The sequence below is a fragment of the Manacus vitellinus genome, unplaced genomic scaffold (assembly GCF_001715985.3).
Source record: "Manacus vitellinus isolate BGI_N305 unplaced genomic scaffold, ASM171598v3 scaffold_10_pilon, whole genome shotgun sequence".
In the NCBI taxonomy this organism is placed as follows: domain Eukaryota; kingdom Metazoa; phylum Chordata; class Aves; order Passeriformes; family Pipridae; genus Manacus; species Manacus vitellinus.
The window spans coordinates 7,307,003-7,329,471 of NW_021938838.1; the positions used below are offsets into that span (position 1 = coordinate 7,307,003).

At 43.4% G+C, this 22,469-nt stretch overlaps 1 protein-coding gene across 2 annotated transcripts in view; it reads right to left on the bottom strand.

Moving 5' to 3' along the window:
* Positions 1 to 22,469, bottom strand: part of ZCCHC14 (zinc finger CCHC-type containing 14) — a 52,792-nt gene that overhangs the window by 4,559 nt on the left and 25,764 nt on the right. For both annotated transcript variants that reach the window (XM_029965586.1, XM_029965587.1), the window contains 10 exons: positions 11,696 to 11,769; positions 9,027 to 9,098; positions 8,727 to 8,836; positions 6,624 to 6,718; positions 6,478 to 6,532; positions 5,722 to 5,995; positions 4,291 to 4,382; positions 3,125 to 3,252; positions 2,637 to 2,777; positions 1,097 to 2,566 (listed from right to left, as the gene is read on the bottom strand). In XM_029965586.1, coding sequence (XP_029821446.1) covers positions 1,097 to 2,566; positions 2,637 to 2,777; positions 3,125 to 3,252; positions 4,291 to 4,382; positions 5,722 to 5,995; positions 6,478 to 6,532; positions 6,624 to 6,718; positions 8,727 to 8,836; positions 9,027 to 9,098; positions 11,696 to 11,769 — 2,511 coding nt within the window. The remainder of the gene's footprint in view (positions 1 to 1,096; positions 2,567 to 2,636; positions 2,778 to 3,124; positions 3,253 to 4,290; positions 4,383 to 5,721; positions 5,996 to 6,477; positions 6,533 to 6,623; positions 6,719 to 8,726; positions 8,837 to 9,026; positions 9,099 to 11,695; positions 11,770 to 22,469) is intronic.

The window sequence follows — 22,469 nt, forward strand, 5'->3', positions numbered from 1 at the left end:
GCCTCACCCCCTCACAGGAAATGATTTCCTCCTAATATCCCATCTAACCCTGCCTTCTGGCCGTGGGAAGCCATTCCCCTTTGTCCTGTCCCTCCAGGCCCTTGTGAGAAGTTTGGGAAAGTTTAAATGGAAATTTAATTAATGAAATTAAATCCAGCTTAAAAAGACATCAGTCTGCTGCATTTCTGGAGTTGTCCCAGTCAGGACTGACAAGGCAGCAGCTCTGCTTCCCCTTGGCCACTATCAAAATATTCACCACAGGAATTCCACTCATTTACCTTTTAGTGCTGCTGTAAATTGCTGCCCCGACACCTGACACTTCAGATAATTTATAGTGTTTAAATGCATGAGACCATCTAAAAGTTAATCCAGGCAAAGGCTACAGACAAGACATGATGTCACATGGAATCTAAGTGCTGTTCACTCCCCTCAAAGTTCCTATTTCATTTTTTAAGCCCACACCACTTGCAAATTATCTCAACATGGTATGACAATCAAAATCAAGAAGAAAAGCGGGACTAAAAAGCACTCTTGGCAAAGCAGCATTTCTGTTTCAGTTGTTTCCCATCCAGAATTAAGGATTCAGCTCTCTCCTGGGGAAGCCTGTGTGGTAACTGTGCAACCAACATGCACTATAAAATAATTATAGCAGCAAACAGACCTTCAGGAGTATTTGAACAGTAATTGTTCAGATAAGTTATTATTTTGGGGAAGAAGGGAAAAGGAACAGAGGATTCAGTTTGTAAAATTCCAGGGAAACTTGCAATTATAACCAAAGCTGACCTGGATGACAGGAGCAACAATTCTGCTGCAACCTGTCCACAGCAGCTCCCTCCCTCCTCCTCCCTGGATGCTTCTCCCCTTCCCAAAAATGGGTGGAACCCCCACCACAGTACCCGGGGTTGTAACAAGGCCTGATGAGTCTGTCCAAAATTCAGTTGCAACTTCAGCAAGTACAGCTCAGATCATCATCAGCTTTCAATAACAAGATTTTTTTACTCAAGTCGGAAATTCCAAGATGCCATCATCAGAACCCCTCGTGCCCCACTCCTATGGCCAAATCCCCCTCTCTGTGTGACCCACACCCTGCCTTCACCTTGTCTGTTGAAATCCATGGGCGGCTGTTTGCAGTCCTGAGCTCTGTGCCCGCTGGCCCCGCAGTTGTAACAGGAGAGGTTCCCGTTTTTTTTGTGGCTCGAACCATTGCCGTTGCCCATCATTCCCTGTGCCTGGTACACCCCGGCCGTCCCCGCCATAAAGTTCTGCATGGGGGGCATGGCGAAGGTGGACTGTCCGGCCATGACGGAGTCGGGGGCCAGGCCGCTGTTGTAGGCCGTGTGCACCACGGGGAACGTGGTGCTGCTGTTGTACTGCTGCGTGTTGATGTAGCCGTTGCTACACAGGGGGTTGAAGGGCAGGAAGGGGAAAGTAAACATGGAAGGTCCTGAAAAGGGGTGCTGGAAGTAGTTGGCGTAGCTGACGGTCATGCCGCTGGAGCCGCAGTTGCCGCTGCAGCCGCAGGAGCTGCACACCATGCACCCGGGCGGCTGCGGCGGCGGCTGCTGGTGGTGGTGGTGGTGGTGGTTCTGGTTGGGGACCGGGATGCTTCCCGCGGATCCGCTGCTGCTGCTGCTGCTGCTGCTACTGCTGCTGCTGCTGCTGTAGAAGTTGTTGTCGGCGACGGAGGAGAGCGTGGGGCTAGAGCTGGGCGCGGGGCAGCTGGGCAGGTTGGCCATGGTGGCGAAGGACGGGGACGGGTGGCTGCTGGAGGAGGCCGCGTTGCTGTTGGCGCAGAAGCTGCCCTGCATGGGCGCCACGGGCACACTGCTCATGGCAGAAAAGGCAACTTTGGTGTTGGCTGTGTACAGAGCAGTCCGGGGGTTGATTATTGCAGGGGACACCGTGATTTGCATATTACTGGAGCAGGAAGTTTGTCCGGCCATGGCAGAGTCGGTAGGAAGAGACGAAGACACCAGGAGTTTGATGGGTGGACGAGCCACGTGGAAGACGGTGCTGGATGTTACCGTGGCAGCAGTGCTCGTTTCCACTATGAGTCCCGGCTGCTGAGCTGGTTTGATCACTCTGTCCAGACTGGAAGCATGGACGACTTTGGTTCGAGGCCCAAAGTTCATGGTGGAGGTGGGTGAGCTGCTCTCAGTGGCCCCCGACAGCACCTGCAGGGGCTGGTGGGGAGAAGACGCAGACATGACATCGACCACTGTATTCCCAAAGCTCTTTTCCATCTTTATGCTGCCCCTCGATCCAGAAGGAACTTTATTCCTTTCTTCCAAAGACAAAAGCGAGTGCACAGACGACGAGAGCAGCTTCATGTCTGCACTGCCACGGTCGGATTTGTGCACGGAGCTGAGCATTCGGATGGGCGGGATGTGTGTGGGGGCCGCTGCCATCATCTGCATGGGCAGGGTGTGGTGGCTGGACGGGCTGGAGCCGGAGTCGTTCTGCACGGGCAGGACCTGGGCCGTGGGGCGGGCGGAGCTCGAGGGGAAATGGTTCAGCAGCATCACCGGCTTCTCCTTCTCAGAGCCGTCCAGGTGGATCTCCAGCCCTGGGGACACAAGAGCCGTGAGAGCAGCCCTGGGCAGGGCACGGGCACCGCGCTGGGGGGCTCTGCTTACGTCTCTCGTTCTCCTCGGCGCTGTCCGAGCTCTCCTCCCGCGTCTGGATCCCCATGGGGCTGGAGGAGGAGCTGGAGTACTCGGAGGAGCTGCCCTCCCGGGGCAGGGGGTGGGCTGGTTGGTCCACATCCACTCGCAGCTCTGCAGGGAAAGGGAGTGGGAACACGAGGGGTAACACCCACCGGAAAGGACCTCGTGACAGCTGTCCCGGGACACCAACACATAGGGATGCTCAGGATTCACGGGGACACACACGGAGGCAGAAGAGTCTGACCAGAGCATTGGCCATTCCCACGGGAGCCATGAAGAGGGAACAACTTTTTATTGCCCTCCATATTCACAGAAACTGGACTTTTTGCTTGCTCCCTATTAAGCCAAAGGCATTTTGGAAGGTACAGCTTGGTGGAAAAGTAGCATAAGAAGGAGCTTGATCTTGTGCATGGACAGCTGAGCCCCGAGAGCACAGAAGTGTCCTCTACTCCTCTTACCTGCAGCATGGTTGCCTCGGATACTCTGGATGGGCCCCACGTGGGAAGTGGGGGGAACCCTTGCCACCCCACTGCTGGTCACTGACGAAGGTGTTGAGGGGTTTAGGCACCGTTTCTCAGATTTTTCTCTACAGGGAGATGGAGAAAAGTATGAAGAAACAGAAACTGGCTAAAGTACAACGATAAATAAATCCATTTCTGAATGAAAACAAAGCACACAGAGCCCATTAAACAATCCACTGAATGTTATGCTCATTTCAAATGGAAACATTTGGAAATCACATCAATCCTGACCATAACTGCCAGCAGTGTGGTTTGGACTATCTGCCATCTGATTACAACAATAATGCTCTTATTTGTACAGGGCAAAACATCACCAAAGGGTGACTAAATTCTAAAATTCCATCACATGTTACATCAGCACATCCCAAACCCAGCCGTGCACACCAAACCCAAAGAGAAGCCAAACACAATCCCAAGTTTTCATTTTCCAAACACACTCTGGAAAAACTAAGACTGCTGAAAAATGCTGTCACAGAGCTTTGATAAACAGGCCTGGATTTGGATTTGTAATTGCTTTTTAAGAAGCTGTGGTAGCTTCAGAATAAACACCTCCCTCTAAGTGGAGTTGTAGAAGCCAGGACAAGTTGTTGTATCAGTTTCCCCAAAGGGCTGTGACAGCTGCCTGAGGTCACTGTGGGACACTGAGGCAGCTCCCAAAGTAGCTGTGCTCCATCCACATCAGTTCCTATAAGCAAAAAGTCCTGCTGGGCACCCTGATTTTGACTGTGCATCCCTTGGGATTGCAAATCCTACAGCTCCCATCAGCTTCAGGTGGATGGGAAGCCCAAAATCTACGTGGCCTTTACAATATCTATGATACAAGTTTACAAAAACCTAACCAACAACATGTATCTTTTGTAGATTATTTAAACAACTGGTTATCCTTATCACAACCCTGAAGAGGCAGCAGTAAAACAAGAAGTACTAAATATTATCTGGTAAGTTCCCTTTTCAAGAGTTTTTCAAAGTAACTGCATAGGAAGGAAGATAAGAAGCATCATCAACATGTGGGGATCCTGGTGGTTTTGTGGTCTGTAAAACAGTAAAACTTGCATTCAATATTTTATGCCCTTAAAAAGAGGGTTCCCCCAGCCCTCACTTACTTCTCCAACTCCAGCTGGGTCTTGAGCTTCTTCTTTGCTCCCATGGTGAGGGACTCAAACTTATTCAGATCTTCCTCAGTAAGACTCAGAAACTTGGAAAGAAAAAATATGTGCTTAGTTTTACAGCCTGAAATATTCTTATTTTCAATGAGGAGTAATTCCAAAAGGCAACTTTAAAGCCATTTTTAAACATCGTTAATTCAAAGCAACCCTCTACTCCAGTTTTCAATTATAGAATCTGTGTAAAATAAGTGTGGGGGACTGGCATGAAAGAAAGAATATCTGTAGATTAAATGTAATTAGGTATGTGCTTCTATGAACCAGTCACAATAAAGATGAAGTAACTCGTGTATGTATTAAAAGAGAATTAAATTAAAATAGACCTTTGTGCTATCAATGAGTTTAAGCATCTGTTTCTCTTAGAGAATTACTCCAGTTTTCCTAGTCGTGTCACTTACCACAAAGTATAGTTGTCTCATCAGTCTAATTGGAAAATTTACTCCAAAAGATTTTATAATTTATAATACTCCAATAAATTTTATAATAACATATAGAGATAGAATATGAAAACAAAATATAGACATTTGTATTATAATGTAATTAAAATAAAAGCTAGGGAAGTGTGGGTAATAATTGTTTTTAAAAACATACTAGAATATGTAGTTTTGCTACTTTATTAAAGAAAAACCCGCTATATATTCCCCTTCATATAATGAAGAAAATCAAATCAGAAGACTCTGGGAAGAGATTAGAATTAAATGCATAAAATATCCTATAACCAGCACAAAGCCCTCCCTGGCTCAAGCCAAGCCCTCACTCCACCGGAGGGCGCTCGAGGCCAAAAAACAGAGGACAAGGAATTTCCCCGATGGAGCTGAGGAAATGCTGTAAAATATTCTGTTTAGATGAAACCCAGCACACACAAGTATTATTTGTGACTTCTACAATGCAAATACATAAGAGATGATTTTTCCACGAGAATTTCTGCAGCAAACAAAACCCACTCACACACACACACACGTTCACGCCAGAAGTCTCTGTGAATCTATTTTTTAGAATTAAGGATAACCAAATATTTTGGGAGAAAAATCAATCAAGAAGCAGAAATAAAAATAATCAACAAATTTAGCTGTCTCCTGCACATCAAAGGAATGACAAGGGAGCCCCAGCAGGACTCCTAAGGCAGCATCCAAGCTGGATCTCCAAGCATTCAGTGTGGGATCCTGGAACAGGCGGCAGCTGTCGGACAACCCCAGCCCGGATACAACACAGTGAAAATAGAAAGAAGGTTTTCATCAATTGCTTTAAGGGAGTGAAAACCTTCCCAGCACGTGCCAAAAACTTGAGTGATTCTCAGTGCAGATGTTTCCAGCCTAGAGAACCTCAGGATAATTTAAAAGCTGGCTGCCTTTCCCCGATTTCCTGCCCTACCTTCTCCATGGTGAGCTGTTTGAAGACAGGATAATACTTGTGCAAGCGCAGTTTCCTGAGCCAGTCTAGGATCCCGTTTTGCTCCTGTGTCTGGGGGGTCTGTGGGCTGGAAGACATCAGCATGGATGAGGAGGAGGTGTCCATCTGGGAGCGATAGGCCAGCGAGGAGCCGGCGCCTCCGGAGTGGGAGCAGTGGGGCAGAGCAACAGGAGCAGTGGCCGAGTGCTGGACGTGGTTCTGCGAGGACTGAATTCCAGCTACTCCACAGATAGGTCTGAAAAATGGGAACAGGACTGGATTTAGCACTTTGGATAATCTGTGTCACCCAGAGTTCAGCTGCTGCAGCCAAAGGAATCGGGATTCTGGTAAAAACTGCCCCTTTGGATCCAAGGTTTGCACCCACCCTGTTCCATGGCACACTAAAAACAGGGCAGTTCTGGCAGAGCAAAGCTGATCTTCAGCTTCAGCAGTTTTCCTTCAATAATCACAGATATTTTATATTCTTTTACCTCTCTGTGATTTAACAAATGTTTAGAGAGAATGGTGTGGTTCAGCTTTGCGTTATTAAAAAGAAGTAAAGGAGCCTAAATATAATCCTGTGGAAATTCTTAGTTTTTCCATGTGGAAGTGGCAAAAGAAGTCACATTATTGGTTCCTCGTAGTGGTCTGGATTACAATTTTTTGGGTGTCTTGGTTGCAGAAAATGAAAACTGCCTCTTGAGAGAATGAGTGTGGGAAACAAGATAAATATTTCACCTTCCAGATGTTCCCAGCGTAGTTCCTACTTTATACAGGGAGGGGTTGCCAGGATCTAGAAACAAGGACCAGAGTTACAAATGGCATCAGTTCATGAAATGCACAGCAGTACAAAAAACTCGTTTTGAAACTTTATTTAAACTCACTTGAGCTCTGGAGTTGCTGGGAGGGAGATGAAGTGCTGAAGAACTTCCTGACGTGGTCGTTTTTCACCACATGGGAAGGGAACGGTGCCAAGTACCTGCGTGGGCAAAAAAAGCAAACAAACCCCCCTGTTCTGTGAGATCTGACTGGCAGCTGCCTCACAAATCCATCAGGATTGCACACTGGACAGGACATTTTGAAACTGGATTTGAAATTTAGAAGCTAAAATACCCCATGAACTTCTGAGTCAAAGTAGACTGGAAACTTATGGATACTCTTATCCTTAATACCAACCACGTTATCTTTGTGCTGCTTTCACTCTGTTTAGTGTTTCCTCATTTAGGAACCCTGAACACTTTCAAGGCAGAAAATGTTCATATATAAACTTGAAAATTTCCTTTCAAATTCATGAAGAATATAAAATACAAACGGATCTGTTATTGAATTTTCTCCTCTTGGAGATAAACAGCAGATGCAGAGTCTGGCAATGTAGGGAAAAACTTATGTCACATTTTCCCTGGGATTGCTGGGCCTCTTTTGAGGGAAAAGAGACCTTACAGCAGCATTTCAGTGCCTAAAGGGGCTCCAGGAGAGCTGGAGAGGGATTTTGGACAAGAGGGAATGGCTTCCCACTGAAGGACAGCATGTTTAGATTGGACAGTAGGAAAAAATCCTTCCCTGTGAGGGTGGTGAGGCCCTGGCACAGGTTGCCCAGAGAAGCTGTGGCTGCCCCATCCCTGGAAGTGTCCAAGACCAGGATGGATGGGGCTTGGAGCAACCTGGGCTAGTGGAAGGTGTCCCTGCCCATGGCAGGGGTGTTGGAATTAGATGAGCTTTGAGGTCCCTTCCAACCCAAACCAGCCATGATTCTATGAAAAAATGCCAATCTCCTAAAACTTTTCAACTACACACCCACAGGTGCTTTCCAGTTTGAAAAACCACAGTCAATTCCTGAATTTTACAAACAAGCAGCACTTCAGGGCAGCTTCTTTCCCTGCTCCAAAGCTGCAGCCCGTGCTGCAGGAATGCAGGATGCTGCTCCATTAACCCAGATTTGTAGAGACTGTTGCTGCCTAAACAGCAGCCACACACATTCCCTCTCCCTCTCCCAAATTCCCCTCAGCAGGCTCTGATCCTCAGAGCACAGTAAGGACTGCTGGAAATGGGAACACTATTTGCCATGAAAAATAATCCAGGCATGCACCTGCTGGCTGCTGACTATGGAAAACCAATATCCACTGTGGACTGCCAGTGGTCTGCCTTGGCTTAGGGAAAAGAGGTGTTAAGTAGAAGCTCTAATAAAGTTAATTAATATTTTAAAATGTCACTTATTACTATAATAATATTAATATTACAATAATCTCATTTTGCGTAGGTACATGCAGTAGTAGCTGAAAATAATTTAAGTCCCTCCAATTTTCCCAGGAAAATCATGGTAGTATTTAGAAAGAGAACTGATGTGATCTGTCACAGATTATAATATTTAAAATACTGTTTTACATTAGATAATGGCCAGGTGGTTTGTGATAATTTGAGAAGGTACAAGTCAAGGATTCAAAAAAACTGTGAAAGGCTTCCAAAAATTCAATTACTATAATATATAAATATATATCCCCCTTTTTTAAATTAAAGTAAAATAAACATGACAGCCTAAAACAACTGAAACAATAAAAAGGTCCGTGAGAGGGTAATGGGGGAAAATCCCCACAATCAATCCCTCAACACAGATGGGTGAATATTCAGGCTACTATTTTTTCCTTATTTTTGTGAGGGATTTTTTTAAGCAATTCTAGTTATTTTTGAGTCCAAACCAAACTTTTTGCAAAGCCAATGATCCTCTATTTGTTTTTAACAAGGAACGAGGAAATATCAATTCTCCGGGAAACTTAATACAGAATATTATTACCATCTGTACTTCTGAAGAAAGAATTCCTGAAAAATTGCTGTGTGCTGGAATTAACAGCAAGAAATAAGGTTTAGAATCAGGCTCTAATTTCTTGAGAGTAATTTAAAATATGAAGATAATATTTCTATTTCCTGTTTTTTTGGTGAAAGAAGCCAAGTACCAAGATAAAAACCCCTCAGCAATAAATATCCCAGCATACCTCAGGTCCGATTCCAGGTCCATGTGGTTCCGTTCCAGGTAAAATGAATCTGGACCAGCTAGGCAAGGAATAAATTTCTCCAAGTTTTCTTCTGGATACAGCTGAGACAGCTGAAGATGGAGGATATTACAAATAATAAGCGAAAAGAAGACCTGTTATTTCTGTGAGAGCCAAGGTACAGCAAATATTTGATAAAATTCAATCTGTATTATCTCGGTACATTTTGAAAAATGTCATTGAACAAAATTCCATACAGGGATAAAACATCTATTTTTGAAGTACCTTCCATCTCATCTTTACCTTTGAAATAAATTCAGTCACTTCAGCAGAAGATTTGGTTACCAACGTCACCGAAGAATCAGACCACAGGACCTTGGGGAGCAAGAAGGACTTGGTTTAGTAACTGATTTAAGTTTGGTTCCAAAACATCAATAATTGGTATAAAACATCCCCCAGAGCCTGAAAGGAAGTTTTTAAGGTGTGACATCAATAAGGAAACTCTTTCTTTGTGCACAAGGAACTTTTATCAGCCCTCCCTCTTGCTGTTGTTACCACTTAACAACTACTGTGAATGCTTGAAAAAGCACCTCATAGTTTACTCAGCCCTTACACACTGCAGACATGCAGCATTAAGCAACAGACCACTAAGTAATGGAATTTTTTTTCCTCATTATTGTTAAAGAAAACAGCTGGTTTGTAGAATCTGCTGTGCAACAGGAACGACTCCCCACAGCACAACGCTGCCTATTCCTAATTAATCAACTCCATATGCCATGGGAAGCTGGAAATGGCAGCATATCCCTGCAAAAAAAGGCAAAACCTTAGAAATGAAACCTGGAGTTCCTGCTCCATACTCCATCTTGCCCATGCCCTAGAGAAAGGGAATATTCAGTATCTCTTCCCATACATACAGCTCATGACATCCTTGGATAAAGAGGCATTTATTTCTTGGGAGATGGAGTTTAGCTGAGCTAAAACTCAGGACTTCTTGGCGTGAAAAACATCAGTGTGAGACAGGCCAGTGATAAGTCCCTTCAGACTCAAAATATCCATTGGAGGCATCTGGATCCTCAGCAGTTCCATAGGGGATGGAGCTGGGTGTAAGTGTTTCAGGATCACAGACCATCCTCTCACATGACATTAGTTTCAATGACAACTGAAAACATACACAAAGTTTTTCCAGCCATCAGAAAAGCTGCCAAAATGACTGGTGAGAGGATTTCAAAATATATTACATAAGGGAGGAATTTCCTCTCGGCAGAGCTGTTACACCAAAAAAAAAAAAAAAGAGGAAAAAAAGAAAAGAAGAAAGAAAACTTGAGCACTGTCTGATTTTACAGAGTTTGTGGGTTGTTTGTTTTCTTAAAGCTTGTGATAAATTAATATTTTTTCAAATCCATGAGACATTTCAGAAATATGGAGAAATTTCTCTTTCTTTTGCAGGTTTTGTAATAATTCAACATTTCTTATGACTTATGTATTGCTAACTTGAGTTTTCAATATTTATAAAACAATAATGTGAACTGTAAATGCAGGGAACAATAGCAGTGCAAACACTACACTGCTCTATCCATTGACCTCATATTCCCAAGAACAAAACATCTAATAGTTGGGTTTTTAACCCAGCAAACTGTAATTTATTAGCTCAGCTGAACCCCGTGCTGTTCTTTCAGTGACCAGCTGTGGAGTGAAACACTGGTTACAGTAAATTCTGGTATTTTTAGAAAAATTTGTAATAGGAAAAGAACTTTCACGAGATCCTAACTGGAGTGGAGACAACTGCAGACTTCATAGAGATTTTGAAAACCCCTTGGAAAAATCCTTTCTAATATCGATGACACTTGGAACAATTGTGGGATTCAGGAAATCCAAGACATTCTCCATGAATCAAGCCCTGCAGAGGTTAATGCTGTCAACATCCCAACAGATGCTGAGCTGATGTTCTGTCTTGGCTGGGAGTGAATAACTTGTTCTTTTTAGTGAAAGTTGGGGATAACTGAGGTTCTCCTGCTTGGTTCCTTTCAGGTTCTCCTTTTCTCACCCACCCTTTGGCTCCGGTGCCTCATTAAACAAAGCAAAGATGTTTTCTGGGCTGTGCACTCTGAATTTTGGAACATGTAACTCCAAGTGGATGGGGAAAACAGCACCCAGACACCATCCCTGCCCTTTCCACAAGGTTCCATGGGGTGAAGTCATCCCTGCACCGGAACTGGGAGCAGTGACAGACCCTCCAAAAGCTGCGTCAAACCGGGGGGAAGCCACTTCTGCTCGCGGCGTGTGGTGAACCACACTCATTCCACAGGCACTGCTCTCACTTCCACTCGGAATTAGTCTGGCTTCAGTTTTCAGACAACAGTTCCTGTTATGCCTTTTGTGCTGCATTAACGTCCCCTTTGCTGCAAAGTATTTTTATTCCCTTTGAAAAGGCTTTTATGCGATACTGAAAGTCACCTTCCAGTCAAGTTCTTTATCTCTCCTGCTACACAACATTTTCCTCAAGCCCTGAAGAATTTCCAAAGCCTTTCTGTACTCTCCAGCACCTCTTTTGGAACCTACAAGGCCCAAACCATGTGCCAAAGGCTCCCATCCTGCCACTTTCCATGTGTGCAACCGTGCCCTAAGAGCCTACGTTCTCCTTTGCCCAGATTAAGACCTAAATTCCCTCTAACTTCTGTGTTCCAGCAGAAGAATGGATATGGATAACCATTCTGTAAGAGTGGTATTTCTCTCTAAATACACATTTTGCCACAACCTGCTGCATGAGAGTGAATATTTTTTTACCAGTCCCCACCTACCAATCTTGGCATCATCCATAATGCTCACAAACAGCCATTTATAACTTTCAACTAATGGATTAAAAACTCCCAAAGGAGCAATTTCTGGGACCTAACAATAAAATCTGAGAATTTCCTTAATTCCTCCTTAAATATTATCTTCCCTTCTTTCATAGCAAAGAAACCCAAACTCACCTCAAAGGAATACTCAACATTTCTCTCATTCTTCTTGTGTGCCAGTCCCTTTAATTCCACTTTTTCAACACTCACTATGAAAAAACAAAGAGAGAAGAAGAATGAGGAGGATATTCCCAAATGCAGGCAGGAGTGATGGCTCTTGGGCAGTGCCAGGCCTTGCTTTGAGAGCATCTGATGACCTATGATGGTGCTCCAGGTGCCCAGCTCCGGCCTCCTCCCTTGGATAGGGAGGTTGGTCCCACCACTCCATGCTCCTTCCACTTCCAGCCTTGGCAAAGCTTCATTTCAACCAGTTACAGCCCAAAAAATACAGTCAATGCAAAGTTCTTTATGTCCTCATGGCATTATCACAACACCCACTGCTGTAATAACAGACTGCACACACACATGGAATTATCTTAGGAACATCCAGGAGCAAACAACATCCCTCCAAGGGAAATGAAGGAAAAGCCTCCGTGTCTTCAGGGCCGGGTTTTGCAAGTTCAGTGTGGTTTCATTGCTGTGTTGACATCCTGACTCCTCCCTGCCTGCAGCTCCATGGAAAATTTCTGCCTCAATTACCATGACTGGAGTAAGTTGTAAGTAAAAATGGGATCTGACTGTGGAAAGGACAGACAGGTCATGTGACACACAGCCTTTAAAGACAATCTTATCCGTCGGATCTCCGATATACGGGATTCTTGGAGACTCTCACTTCCCAAGACACTCAGATCAGGAATTCCACCATGAAAAGCATTATGAAGATTATTTCACCGACTTTCTATTTCTCTTATAAATTTCTCCTGTCTTTTTACTGCATGCTTGGGGATAGACACACGGAATTTTTCTAATAAAAAGCCAATTGGAACAGGTTAAAAAAATTCAAAAGCAAAATTATACCAAAACAAAGTCACCAGAACTTTACCTGTGAGCAACCAGTGCCTGAAGAGACATATGCTGGGTATATTGTGCTTTCACTGAGCAGTTCTAACAAGCCAAGCCCAGAACTTTGTCATTTTGTGTCTGGGAGTCACTGTTTACAAGCTGTTTACCCGTTATTTATACTCGCTGTTACCTGTAAGACTCAAACTGATGTTTATCCCATGGAACTTCCTTGTATCTACAGGACAAAACCCTGCAGTGCAAAAGTCACAGTGACAACACTGCAACAGGGAACTGCTTGATCCACCTCCCATCTCCTGTTCCCCAGTGAGGCTCCACCCAGAGCCACCCTCTTGCCCATGTGGGGCTTGATTTCCCTCTGCTTCCACACAATCCTGGCCTGAAGGTTTTATTGCAGCCTTTTAAACGTTTTATTGTGTCCTCAGAGAATCATGGAGTGGTTTGGACAGGAAGGGACCTCAAAGCTCATCCAGTTCCATGGGCTGGGACATCTTACACTATCCCAGGTTGCTCCAAGTCCCGTCCAACCTGGCCTTGGACACTTCCAGGGATGGGGCAGCCACAGCTTCTCTGGGCAACCTGTGCCAGGGCCTCCCCACCCTCACAGGGAAGAATTTCTTCCCAATATGCCATCTAACCCTGCCCTCTGGCAGTGGGAAGCCATTCCCCTTTGTCCTGTCCCTCTCCAGCTCTCCTGGAGCCCCTTTAGGCACTGGAAGGGGCTCAAACAACTCCCTGGATCCTTCTCTTCTTCAGGCTGGACACCTCCAGCTCTCCCAGCCTGGCTCCAGAGCAGAGGGGCTCCAGCTCTTGGATCATATCCATGGCCTCCTCTGGACTCGTTCCAGCAGCATCATGTCCTTTTTATGCTGGGAATTCCTAGAGCTGGAGGCAGCACTGCAGGTCAGGTCTCACCTAAGTGAAGCAGGTCCTATTCATTTAAAAATGTTACTGCCTGGGTCTTGGCTGCTTAAAAATCTCTTTGAGTCTATTTATTCACAGTCAAAATTCTTAGACCCTCCAAATTCTAAACAAATCTATAGATGTTCGTGCCTGTCTTTACATTTCCAGAATTAACTTTCCTCTTCTGATCACCTCAAACATTCCTCCTCCATGTAATTCCCAATTACAATTACAGAAATCCCTGAGCTTATGAATAATGGCAATTCATTACTTACTACTTTCTCCTGCATATTCTGCTTTTTGTAGAGACTTGTTCCTCTTAAAACATTTCAGTGGGTTCCTCTCACGCTTCTGAAATGATTTTACACCACATGCTGAGCACCACAGGAGTAAATCTGCACACCACATACTGCTGAGCCATCTACACAACGTGCCATGAAGACTTTAACATGAAGATTTTAACATCCATAAGGCTCATTTAAAGAAAAATCTACCTCAGTGCTCTTATTTAAGAGAATTCACAACCCCCTTTAATGTGATCACAGCTAAAATATATTGAATACTGCTCAGAATTATAAGTAATACAGAATTATAATGAGAAAGAACGTGCAAAGTGTGCATTGAGAGAGGGAATGTTGGTGAAACAGCTGAAGGATGAGCAAATAACTTGCAGAAAGCCCAGTGTCAACTGATGCAACATCTGGTTTTGAAAAACACAGCAAGTGTTACACAACATTTGTTGTTTATAACAAATCCAGCACCACTTCTCTGCAACTGTTCTTATCATTTGGCATTTCTACAGGATTCAAATCCCATCCCTTCCAGTCATTCATTTTTCCTCTCCAGTAATTCGAGCAAAACTGGATTAGCCATGGACATAAAATAAAGCTATTCCTGTTTTACTCTGCGGGTTAATAACAAACCTTAAATCACCTCATGGATTTTGTGGTGTTACAGTTACACGACCTTTTCATGCTCAACTTCTGGCCTCAACTTGCCCAGTTAATAAAATCCCCTGCAGTGGATTTATCCACGGAAAATCAAGGTAATTAGCAAAGTGAACCATTAGGTGGATAATTCTGAATCTTGTAAGATTAGGTCTGTTCGAGAGCATGAAAGAGAGTTCACTGTGCTGCAGAAACAGTGACAGCTTTAGGGACAATGCACTGGATAATTCCTAATATTATACAAAGTGCTCCAGGAATTTTCTCCCAGCTGGCTAATACTGTGAAAAATACCATCTGCTTAACCAAATCTAGAGTTCTTGTTTAATTTTGCAAATTGTATGTTTTTGTTATGTGGTCTCTCACATAATCTTTGTGTTATTTAACTTCTGATTCATTTTGTTAGAATAATAAACCTCATCATGAAGCTTAACTTTATTCAGAGCAATCTATCCTCAAAACTCTGGAAGAAGAAGGTGCCATCCACCAAGCACATCTGAGTGGATATTAAACCTGCTGCCTAAAATATTACAAAGAAAATAAAAAAGAATTTTTATTTACTGTTTTTACTCTCAAAAGCATGGAAAAGTGCTCAAAGTATCTGCCCAGTATCCCAAAAAATGAGTCTGTGAGCAGAAAACCTTTGTACAGACTTAAGGACACCTGATACTGATGTCTTTTCAGGATGCTGAATTCAGCAAAACTCAAACTTCCCAACCCAGGGGATCAAAAAAAACCTTAATGTTTCTAATTCAGGAGATTCCCAGAACAATATATTTGTGCTACTTTAAAACTGAACTTTAGGTCTGGAAGTAATCAATGGGAACTCACAGCCAGACCCTCCATGTGAGGGGTTGTTGTTCATGGAGTAGGATCCAATCCCAGCAGCCTGACAGGGTATTGGACATGACACAAGATCTCTGAGCCTGAGACCCTTTTTGTCTGCTCCTCTCTCCCAGAACTTCCCTGGAAAACAATCCAGGAGCAGTGCTTGGCTGTGTGTGTGTGACTCCCTCACTGCTGGGCTTCCTGAACTGCACTGTCAAAGGGACAGACAAGACTTTTTGCCATGGAGATTTTCCATAAATATCTGGGAAATTCCAGCAGGTAAGTGAAACAGCTGGATGAGATCACCTAGGAAAGGGAGAGATGGATACAAAGGGGGTTGCAGAAGCTCAGTGCTGTAGGAGACGCTCCAGAGAGGCTGTGACACCCCATGCTCCAAGTGTCTTGCATCATCCCTTAAGATTGTTGTTGTTATTATTATTTGCTGCTTTCTTTTAAACACCAGAGAAGGGTTTTTGATGCAGTTTTTAACTGTACATAGTACAGTATCAAGCATGGAAGCCTGTATGTGGAATACTCCAGCCCGAGGCACAGCCAGGAATCACAGCCATGAGCAGCTACATCACCCTGTCTCCTTTTCAAATAGTGCCTCCCACACCCCCTTCCAAAGCATGCAGGGAAAACAGATCCAGTGAGTCTGAAGACATTTGATTCAGGTCTGTTTTCCTATTCTAGCCTGGGATTTTTACCCATTTGGCTGATATTAGTGCATTTGTCATCTGATCACTTGAGTGCTTCTGTGAAAGGACACACAACTCCTTCCGTCTGCTCATGACCCTCTGGATTTCTTGCCTCTCCCTCCAAAAAAGCAGTGCCTTGGATCTACTCCTCTTCCCAAAAGGAGCTACATAAAGCAAAAGACTGATTCAAACCCTTTAGGGTTTGGTACTCCTGGCCAATCAGGTAGAACAGAACATGCACTGGATGTGGGCAAGAGCAGAAGAGACATTTTTGGAAGCCTCCTTAATATCCCACTGGATGCTGTGTTTTTTATAACCCCCTTTTTACAACTTCTGGGTCAATCCTAATGAAAGGATTAGACAGAATCAGTCAATCCACACTGAGAATTTTGTGTTCCTCCTGAAAAAAGTAAAATAATGCAAGATAATCAGGAGTGTTGGTTGTAGCCCAGCCCTCTTCCCTAATATCCAATATTTCAGCACAAACACCACTCTACACCCAGCTAGTTGTTCTCCTTAATTAGCTCCCTGGATGCAGGTATAGTTTGTGTGGGATGGAGCATGGAATTACCAATCTCCAGCATTCAACTGGTAAAATCTGAGCGTCCTGAGACTGGGTTGAACATCTTGGTTCACAATACTTGACCAAAACCAGCAGAAATGCAGCAATTTATTTTTAATCTGGAAAAAACCATAAGTAAAATCTTTTACTTTGTATTCTATAGGAAGCCATAATCATAAATGATGCTTTAATTTATTAATTTTCATTCCTGAAGTTGTGCCTTCATGCAAGCAGGCACCAAACACAGCTACAGCAACTGAGTTTTTGCTGAAAAGGCCAAACAAAAGGGAACTAATAAAATCCTTTCCACATCCTTGTTTACACAGAAGTGGTAAGAAATGCAGCACCAACACTTTCAATGCCATCTCCTCTTGTTTTGCTAAAGAAATGCTTCAAAAGCAGCATTACCCAATTACTGTTGTCCATTGGACAGCAAAGGTGATGCCAAAAATTTGGAACAAAAACCCTCTTAGTGAACCCCCCAGTATTTATATTCCCATACATACAGGAGAAGGGAAGGAAAACAAAAACCAGTTCATTTGCTACATGCAAAACATATTCACGGCAACAAAACATAAGAAATTAAAGGGGTTTTGTGGGGTTTTTTTGTTGGTTGGGTTTTTTTAACTGCTTATAAGTATCAGCTTAAGAGGGGGTTTTGGCTGTTTTGCAGAAAACTTCCTGCTTTCACTTTTCTAATCTTTTTAAAGCTTTTTATCCAGGCTATGATGGGGAATGAAAAAAAACCAGATAGCCTCTTCTTCCCAGTACACACATTGAGCCTCTTCTGCACAAACACATAAGGACTAAGTTTTCTCATCAACTAAATTTCATTTCCCTGTCTCCTACTTTTCAAAACTGAAATTTAACTGGAATACTGAAGGCTTGAAGAAAACTTGAATCAAATATTAGGTTTTCAGTCTGTAAGATAAGCAGATTAGTGAGAACTGAGATCTAAATTACTCAGGTATTGAGCAGCATCTTTCAGGGTGCCAGGAGCTTGGTGTTAGTGCTGTCACAGGATCATTGAGGTTTGAAAAGACCTCCAAGATCATGGAGTCTAACTATGCCTGATCCCCACCTTGTCACCCAGCCCAGGGCACTGAGTGCCACATCCAGTTGTTCCCTGGACACCTCCAAGGATGATGTCCCAGGACCTCAAATCAAGTCAGCCTCACATTCATTTACGAAAACTCCTTTCAACAAACCACACAATGACAGTATTTTGTAATAGTTTCGTCATTAAAGTCAAGGCACTGTTGATCTGTCCCTGAGATGACTTCAGAGAAAGATTTCACTGACTGTCCCAAAGCCTCCCTTTGAACTTCCAAACTCGGACCCAGCAGGTTCTGAATCACCAAATTCCGACAGGATGACACTGAAACCATTCAACTTGAACTCTGCTCTATTCCACAACCAACAAAAACACACCTTGGCTTGTTTCATGACACATTAACTCCTGCACAAACGACTCCCTTTTCAGTGATATCTAATCTGCATCAAAATATTGATGGGCCAGAGTCCAAATGGTGGAAAACAGGAGGTGCTCTGGTGTGGGATGTTTATAGGTACAGAAACTGCTGGGGGGGGGGGAAGAGAACGTCAAATACATTCTTAAATTTAAGTGCATCAATTAGAAGGTATCAGAGGCAAATTGAACTTTATTTACAAGCTGTGAGTTTGTCTACAGAGATACTAAAGGGGAAAATGCTCCCACTCAAGAGCATCAAGAACTACTTTGAATATTCCCTTAAAAGTGAGGGAAAACAGGTAAAGAAATAAATGTTTCTTTTTGAAAATCATCTTATTTTACTACTTCTAGAAAAGGTAAAGTATAGGAAAGGATGAAGCAATTCTCTCTGCAGTTCAGTGCATTGAGTTGTCATGTAAGAATGACCTTTAGTTATTGTATGAGTAGTGAGAAGTGACATCTCAGAACTCTCCAGACACAGTAGGGTAATTTATTAAGATATTAACCTGTTTTCACATAGTACAGTGGTTAGGGATTGAGAAAACATTGTGTGAACAGGCATAATTAGGACATTTAAGTGATCTCAAATCCTTTATGCAAATATAAATCTGCTGCTCATTAAGAAATACTTAAATTGAATCTTTAAATTAAAAAAAATATTTAAATGTAAAAATATTTCAGTTATACTGCATTTACCTCCCCCTCCCAACAAAGGTGGGAAAGGTGGTTGCTATGAAAGCACAGTAAGATCTTTGCTTATTCTTCCTACATCAGGTATCTTCAAATACTCCCCAAATCCTGATCCATCCAGGAAATCAAAGGACTGCTACACTTATGAAACTTAGCAATGACCACAGCAGGACAAAAATCCTGGAAACACTCTTGCAAAGAAGCCACACATTCACTGGAGAGTCATTTTCCGATTACTGAACTCCTTAAGCCAAGTGTCCTGCAGGAACTCATCCTGCCTGGCTGACACAGACACAGGAGACAGGACTAATCCCCATCACAGCTCTCATTTAGAGAAACAAAGGAGAGGAAATTTAGCAGAGGACACAAAGAGGCCTCAGTTCTCCCCCACTCCTGTGCCTGAAGCTGATGGAACAGGGTTTGCTACAGGACATGACCCAGGAACCACTGGCTGGAAGTCACCAAGCACTTGCTGCTCCCTCCATTCCCACTTTTTGACCTTCAGCTCTCTTAAGAGTTTGCCAAGTTGATCATCTTCTCTTTTTTTTCTCTATTTTTTTTTTTTTTTTTTTTTTTTTGTGGAGAAAAAAAGAAGACAACTCAAGTTTAAGGTATGTTGGACTCATTCAGACTCAGTTCAGCCTCATAACAGAATCCACCATCCAGTTTTCTGCTGGTATCTCTTAAAACTAGAAGTGGACGAGCAGACAACAGCTTTTCCATGGTGTCTGCTGGAAAAGGAAGCTACAGATATAGGAAAAAACTTGTAACTAAACTGAACAGTTTTACTGGTTAGCAAGGAAGTCTGGCTGGCTGTTGCCATTACAGGAGGACTCTGGAAATTAAAGCTTCATGGACATAATGAAAAATTCCTGTTAGCAGAGAAAAGCCCTTAGAACTGTCATTTTTCCCATGTAAGAAATAAGGGTTCTTCCAATGCAGAGAATATTTAAGATCAAAACCAACACATACAACATGAGTTGAAGTGACAAGTCAATCCTGCTTTAATTTAAAAGCAAGGCTGGAGCCTATGAACTGCAATATTCCACAGGAAATAATTACACAGCCTTTTTAAAAATCAAGGACACGAGCTTACTTTTGGCAGCACATAGGAAGCAATAACATGCTGGGATTGTACTGCGCACCCCAATCAAATGAGTAGTTTTCATGTCCCTGCTATTTCCTCAGTTTGGCTCGTTTAACTTGCCAACAAAGTGACCTTCTTCTGTTTCTCCAAAACAGACAGATATTAAAAAAAAAAAGCCTGTATATCTCAGCTTTTGGGATGTTAATTGAACTCATGCATTTTTTGAGTAATCTTGAATGACACTGTCAGCACTTCAGCCAACCACAAAGCCAGTCAACCTAAAGAAGGGTTTCGCAACTTCACTGCATTCAAAAGCTTAACTAAATCCAAAGGCTGCCTGTGCTGGAGGCTGGAGAGAATTCCCATCTGGACAGGAAAATGTAAAACCCTGAAGAATCATCAGCTGCTTTCAAAAATCGAGATACAGCTTCAAACACTGAAGGGTTTTCCTCCCAAATCCTTGAGGCCAAGAGCACTTTGCATCCCTGCTCCCGCCTGCCATCGCCTCTGAGCACAACAACTGCCTCACAAGTTGCCTTTTTTCATTTCTAAGGCCAGAAAAACCTTTTACAGAATAAATTATCCACAAAGGGCTGCTGGATTGGACACATTTGTGGAGCAGCTCCACTGCCTTCCTTAATCTGAGCACCAACACATGTCACTGAACAGGTGCTGGGCCTCAAAACATCCAACTTCCCAAGGATCTGCTGTTGAAATATATGATAATGGGTGGAAATCTCCCTCAGTGAAAAGAGTTATGATATAGAGCCAAGAAAGGCTGTGAGAGTTCGACATCAGAGGCAACTCAGTAACATATTCCTTAATTCAAGCAGCTCTAATCAAAAATGTATATCTATCAGGCAGAACACAGCCAAAACAGAATCCTGAAGGATGTATTTTAACACCATGGAAACACTTCGGCACTTTCAAGCACAATTTTAGGTAAACATGTAAAACACTGAAGGTTTAAAGGTATCCTACAACAAATTCAGGGGCATCAGTGGCACTGAGATTAAACATGTGCTTAGATTGTGTAGCCTGGGGGGCACGTTTTTAAAGGACTCTGGATTTAATTTGTACAATACATTTACTGCCTAATTCCCCAAGCTGGCTAATTCCACATGGAGCTGCAGCTAATGAACTATTTGCAACAAGTGAGAAGAGCACGTGCAAGTTTTGAACGCAGCTGTGGACTTTATTTGCTCAGAGATCCAGTCCAATGACTCATCTTCCTTCTCCCAGTAGCTGGAGCAGACGGCTGGTTTGGAGAAATATTCCTGCAGAAGTGACCAAAACCCCAAACTCTCAGGGTGAAGGGCAGCTTCAGTAATCACAAACACACATCTTTGTACAGGCAATTAAAAGCAGGCTGCCTGTGTGCAATTTGTCTGGTAAAAATATCTCTGCAATCAAGAGAGATGTTCAACTTTGTATATAAATACTTTTACTTGCTGGGTAAGTAAGATGCACTTGTATATTTAGTCTAGTTTTATCTGATCAAGTGCTTATTTTATTTACTATTCTTAGAGCACTTTTAAAGAAAATATTGGCTTTGTTTCACATTCTTAAGAGAAGGTTTGCTCATCCTAGAGAAGGCTCCTGCTTTCTTCGAAAGGATTTGCTCTGGCACATAATTCCCTGAGCCCCTGCAAACCCAAGGTGAGCCAGATGATTAGTTCTAAGCTGGATGTTGTATTCACCTGCAAAACTACACATGCAAAGGCAGTTTTCCATGGAAAACTTTCCCTAGTGACAGTTTTTGTGCTAAAGTGCACCAAAGCCCAGACACCCCAGGCTTCACTAAATCCCAAACATGACCAGAGGAACAAACCCAGTTCCAGCTGAAGCTTTAGGTCTGCACACAACAGTTGCTTTCCCTGAGTTTAGAAAGAGAATTCAAACCACTGAAAGGGAACAGACTGGGGAAAACATGACACATTCAGGTGCTCCCCTCAGCTGGGAATCTGAGTTGGCATTTGCTTTGAAGTTTGGAGCAATGTCCTAAATCCTGATGGACAAATTGAGTCTCACAGCACCCCAGTAGACCCAGCAGTGAAACAATGCCCCAAACCACTTCTGGGTGCAGTTTGAACTCACTACAAACCACCTTGTTTGGAGGTGAGTTAAGGCTGCTACTACCCATTAGTTTTCCTTCATCATACAAGATCTGAGTCATTTAATGAATGAATAAAGCTAATTTAAGACCACTTAGATAATCATAACCCGCTGTTACTCTATTAAAAAGCCCCAGTCCCCACTGCATAAAAGCAATTGTAATCAATCCCAACTGCATCCAGTGAGGATTTGCCCAGCACAGTTTAAAAGTCACCAAGTCAGGACCTGAGAGTTACATATATAAATATACATGAACATATGGGTGTTTTGTATCTGACAGCACAGGCAAACATGGGTTGTGGGGGCAGCATGTAACCATATATCGGCATGGAGGGAGCCTGGAGGGACGTGACCAGGCAGCAGCTGCTCAGCCAGTGTGCCCTGGCTTGAAGGACAACCTGGAGCTCAAACACCAGAGCCCTGGGATCAGATGGCCGGTGGCTCCAACCCTGGCCATAGGATTCCTGCACCTACCCAAAGGAGTTAAGAGATTCCAAGTCCCAAGCAAACACCCAGCAGAAATGTGCATTTCAAGCTCTAAGCAGTTGGTCTGGTTTGGAAGGGCTGCTCCAGGCCAGCAGAGTTCAATGC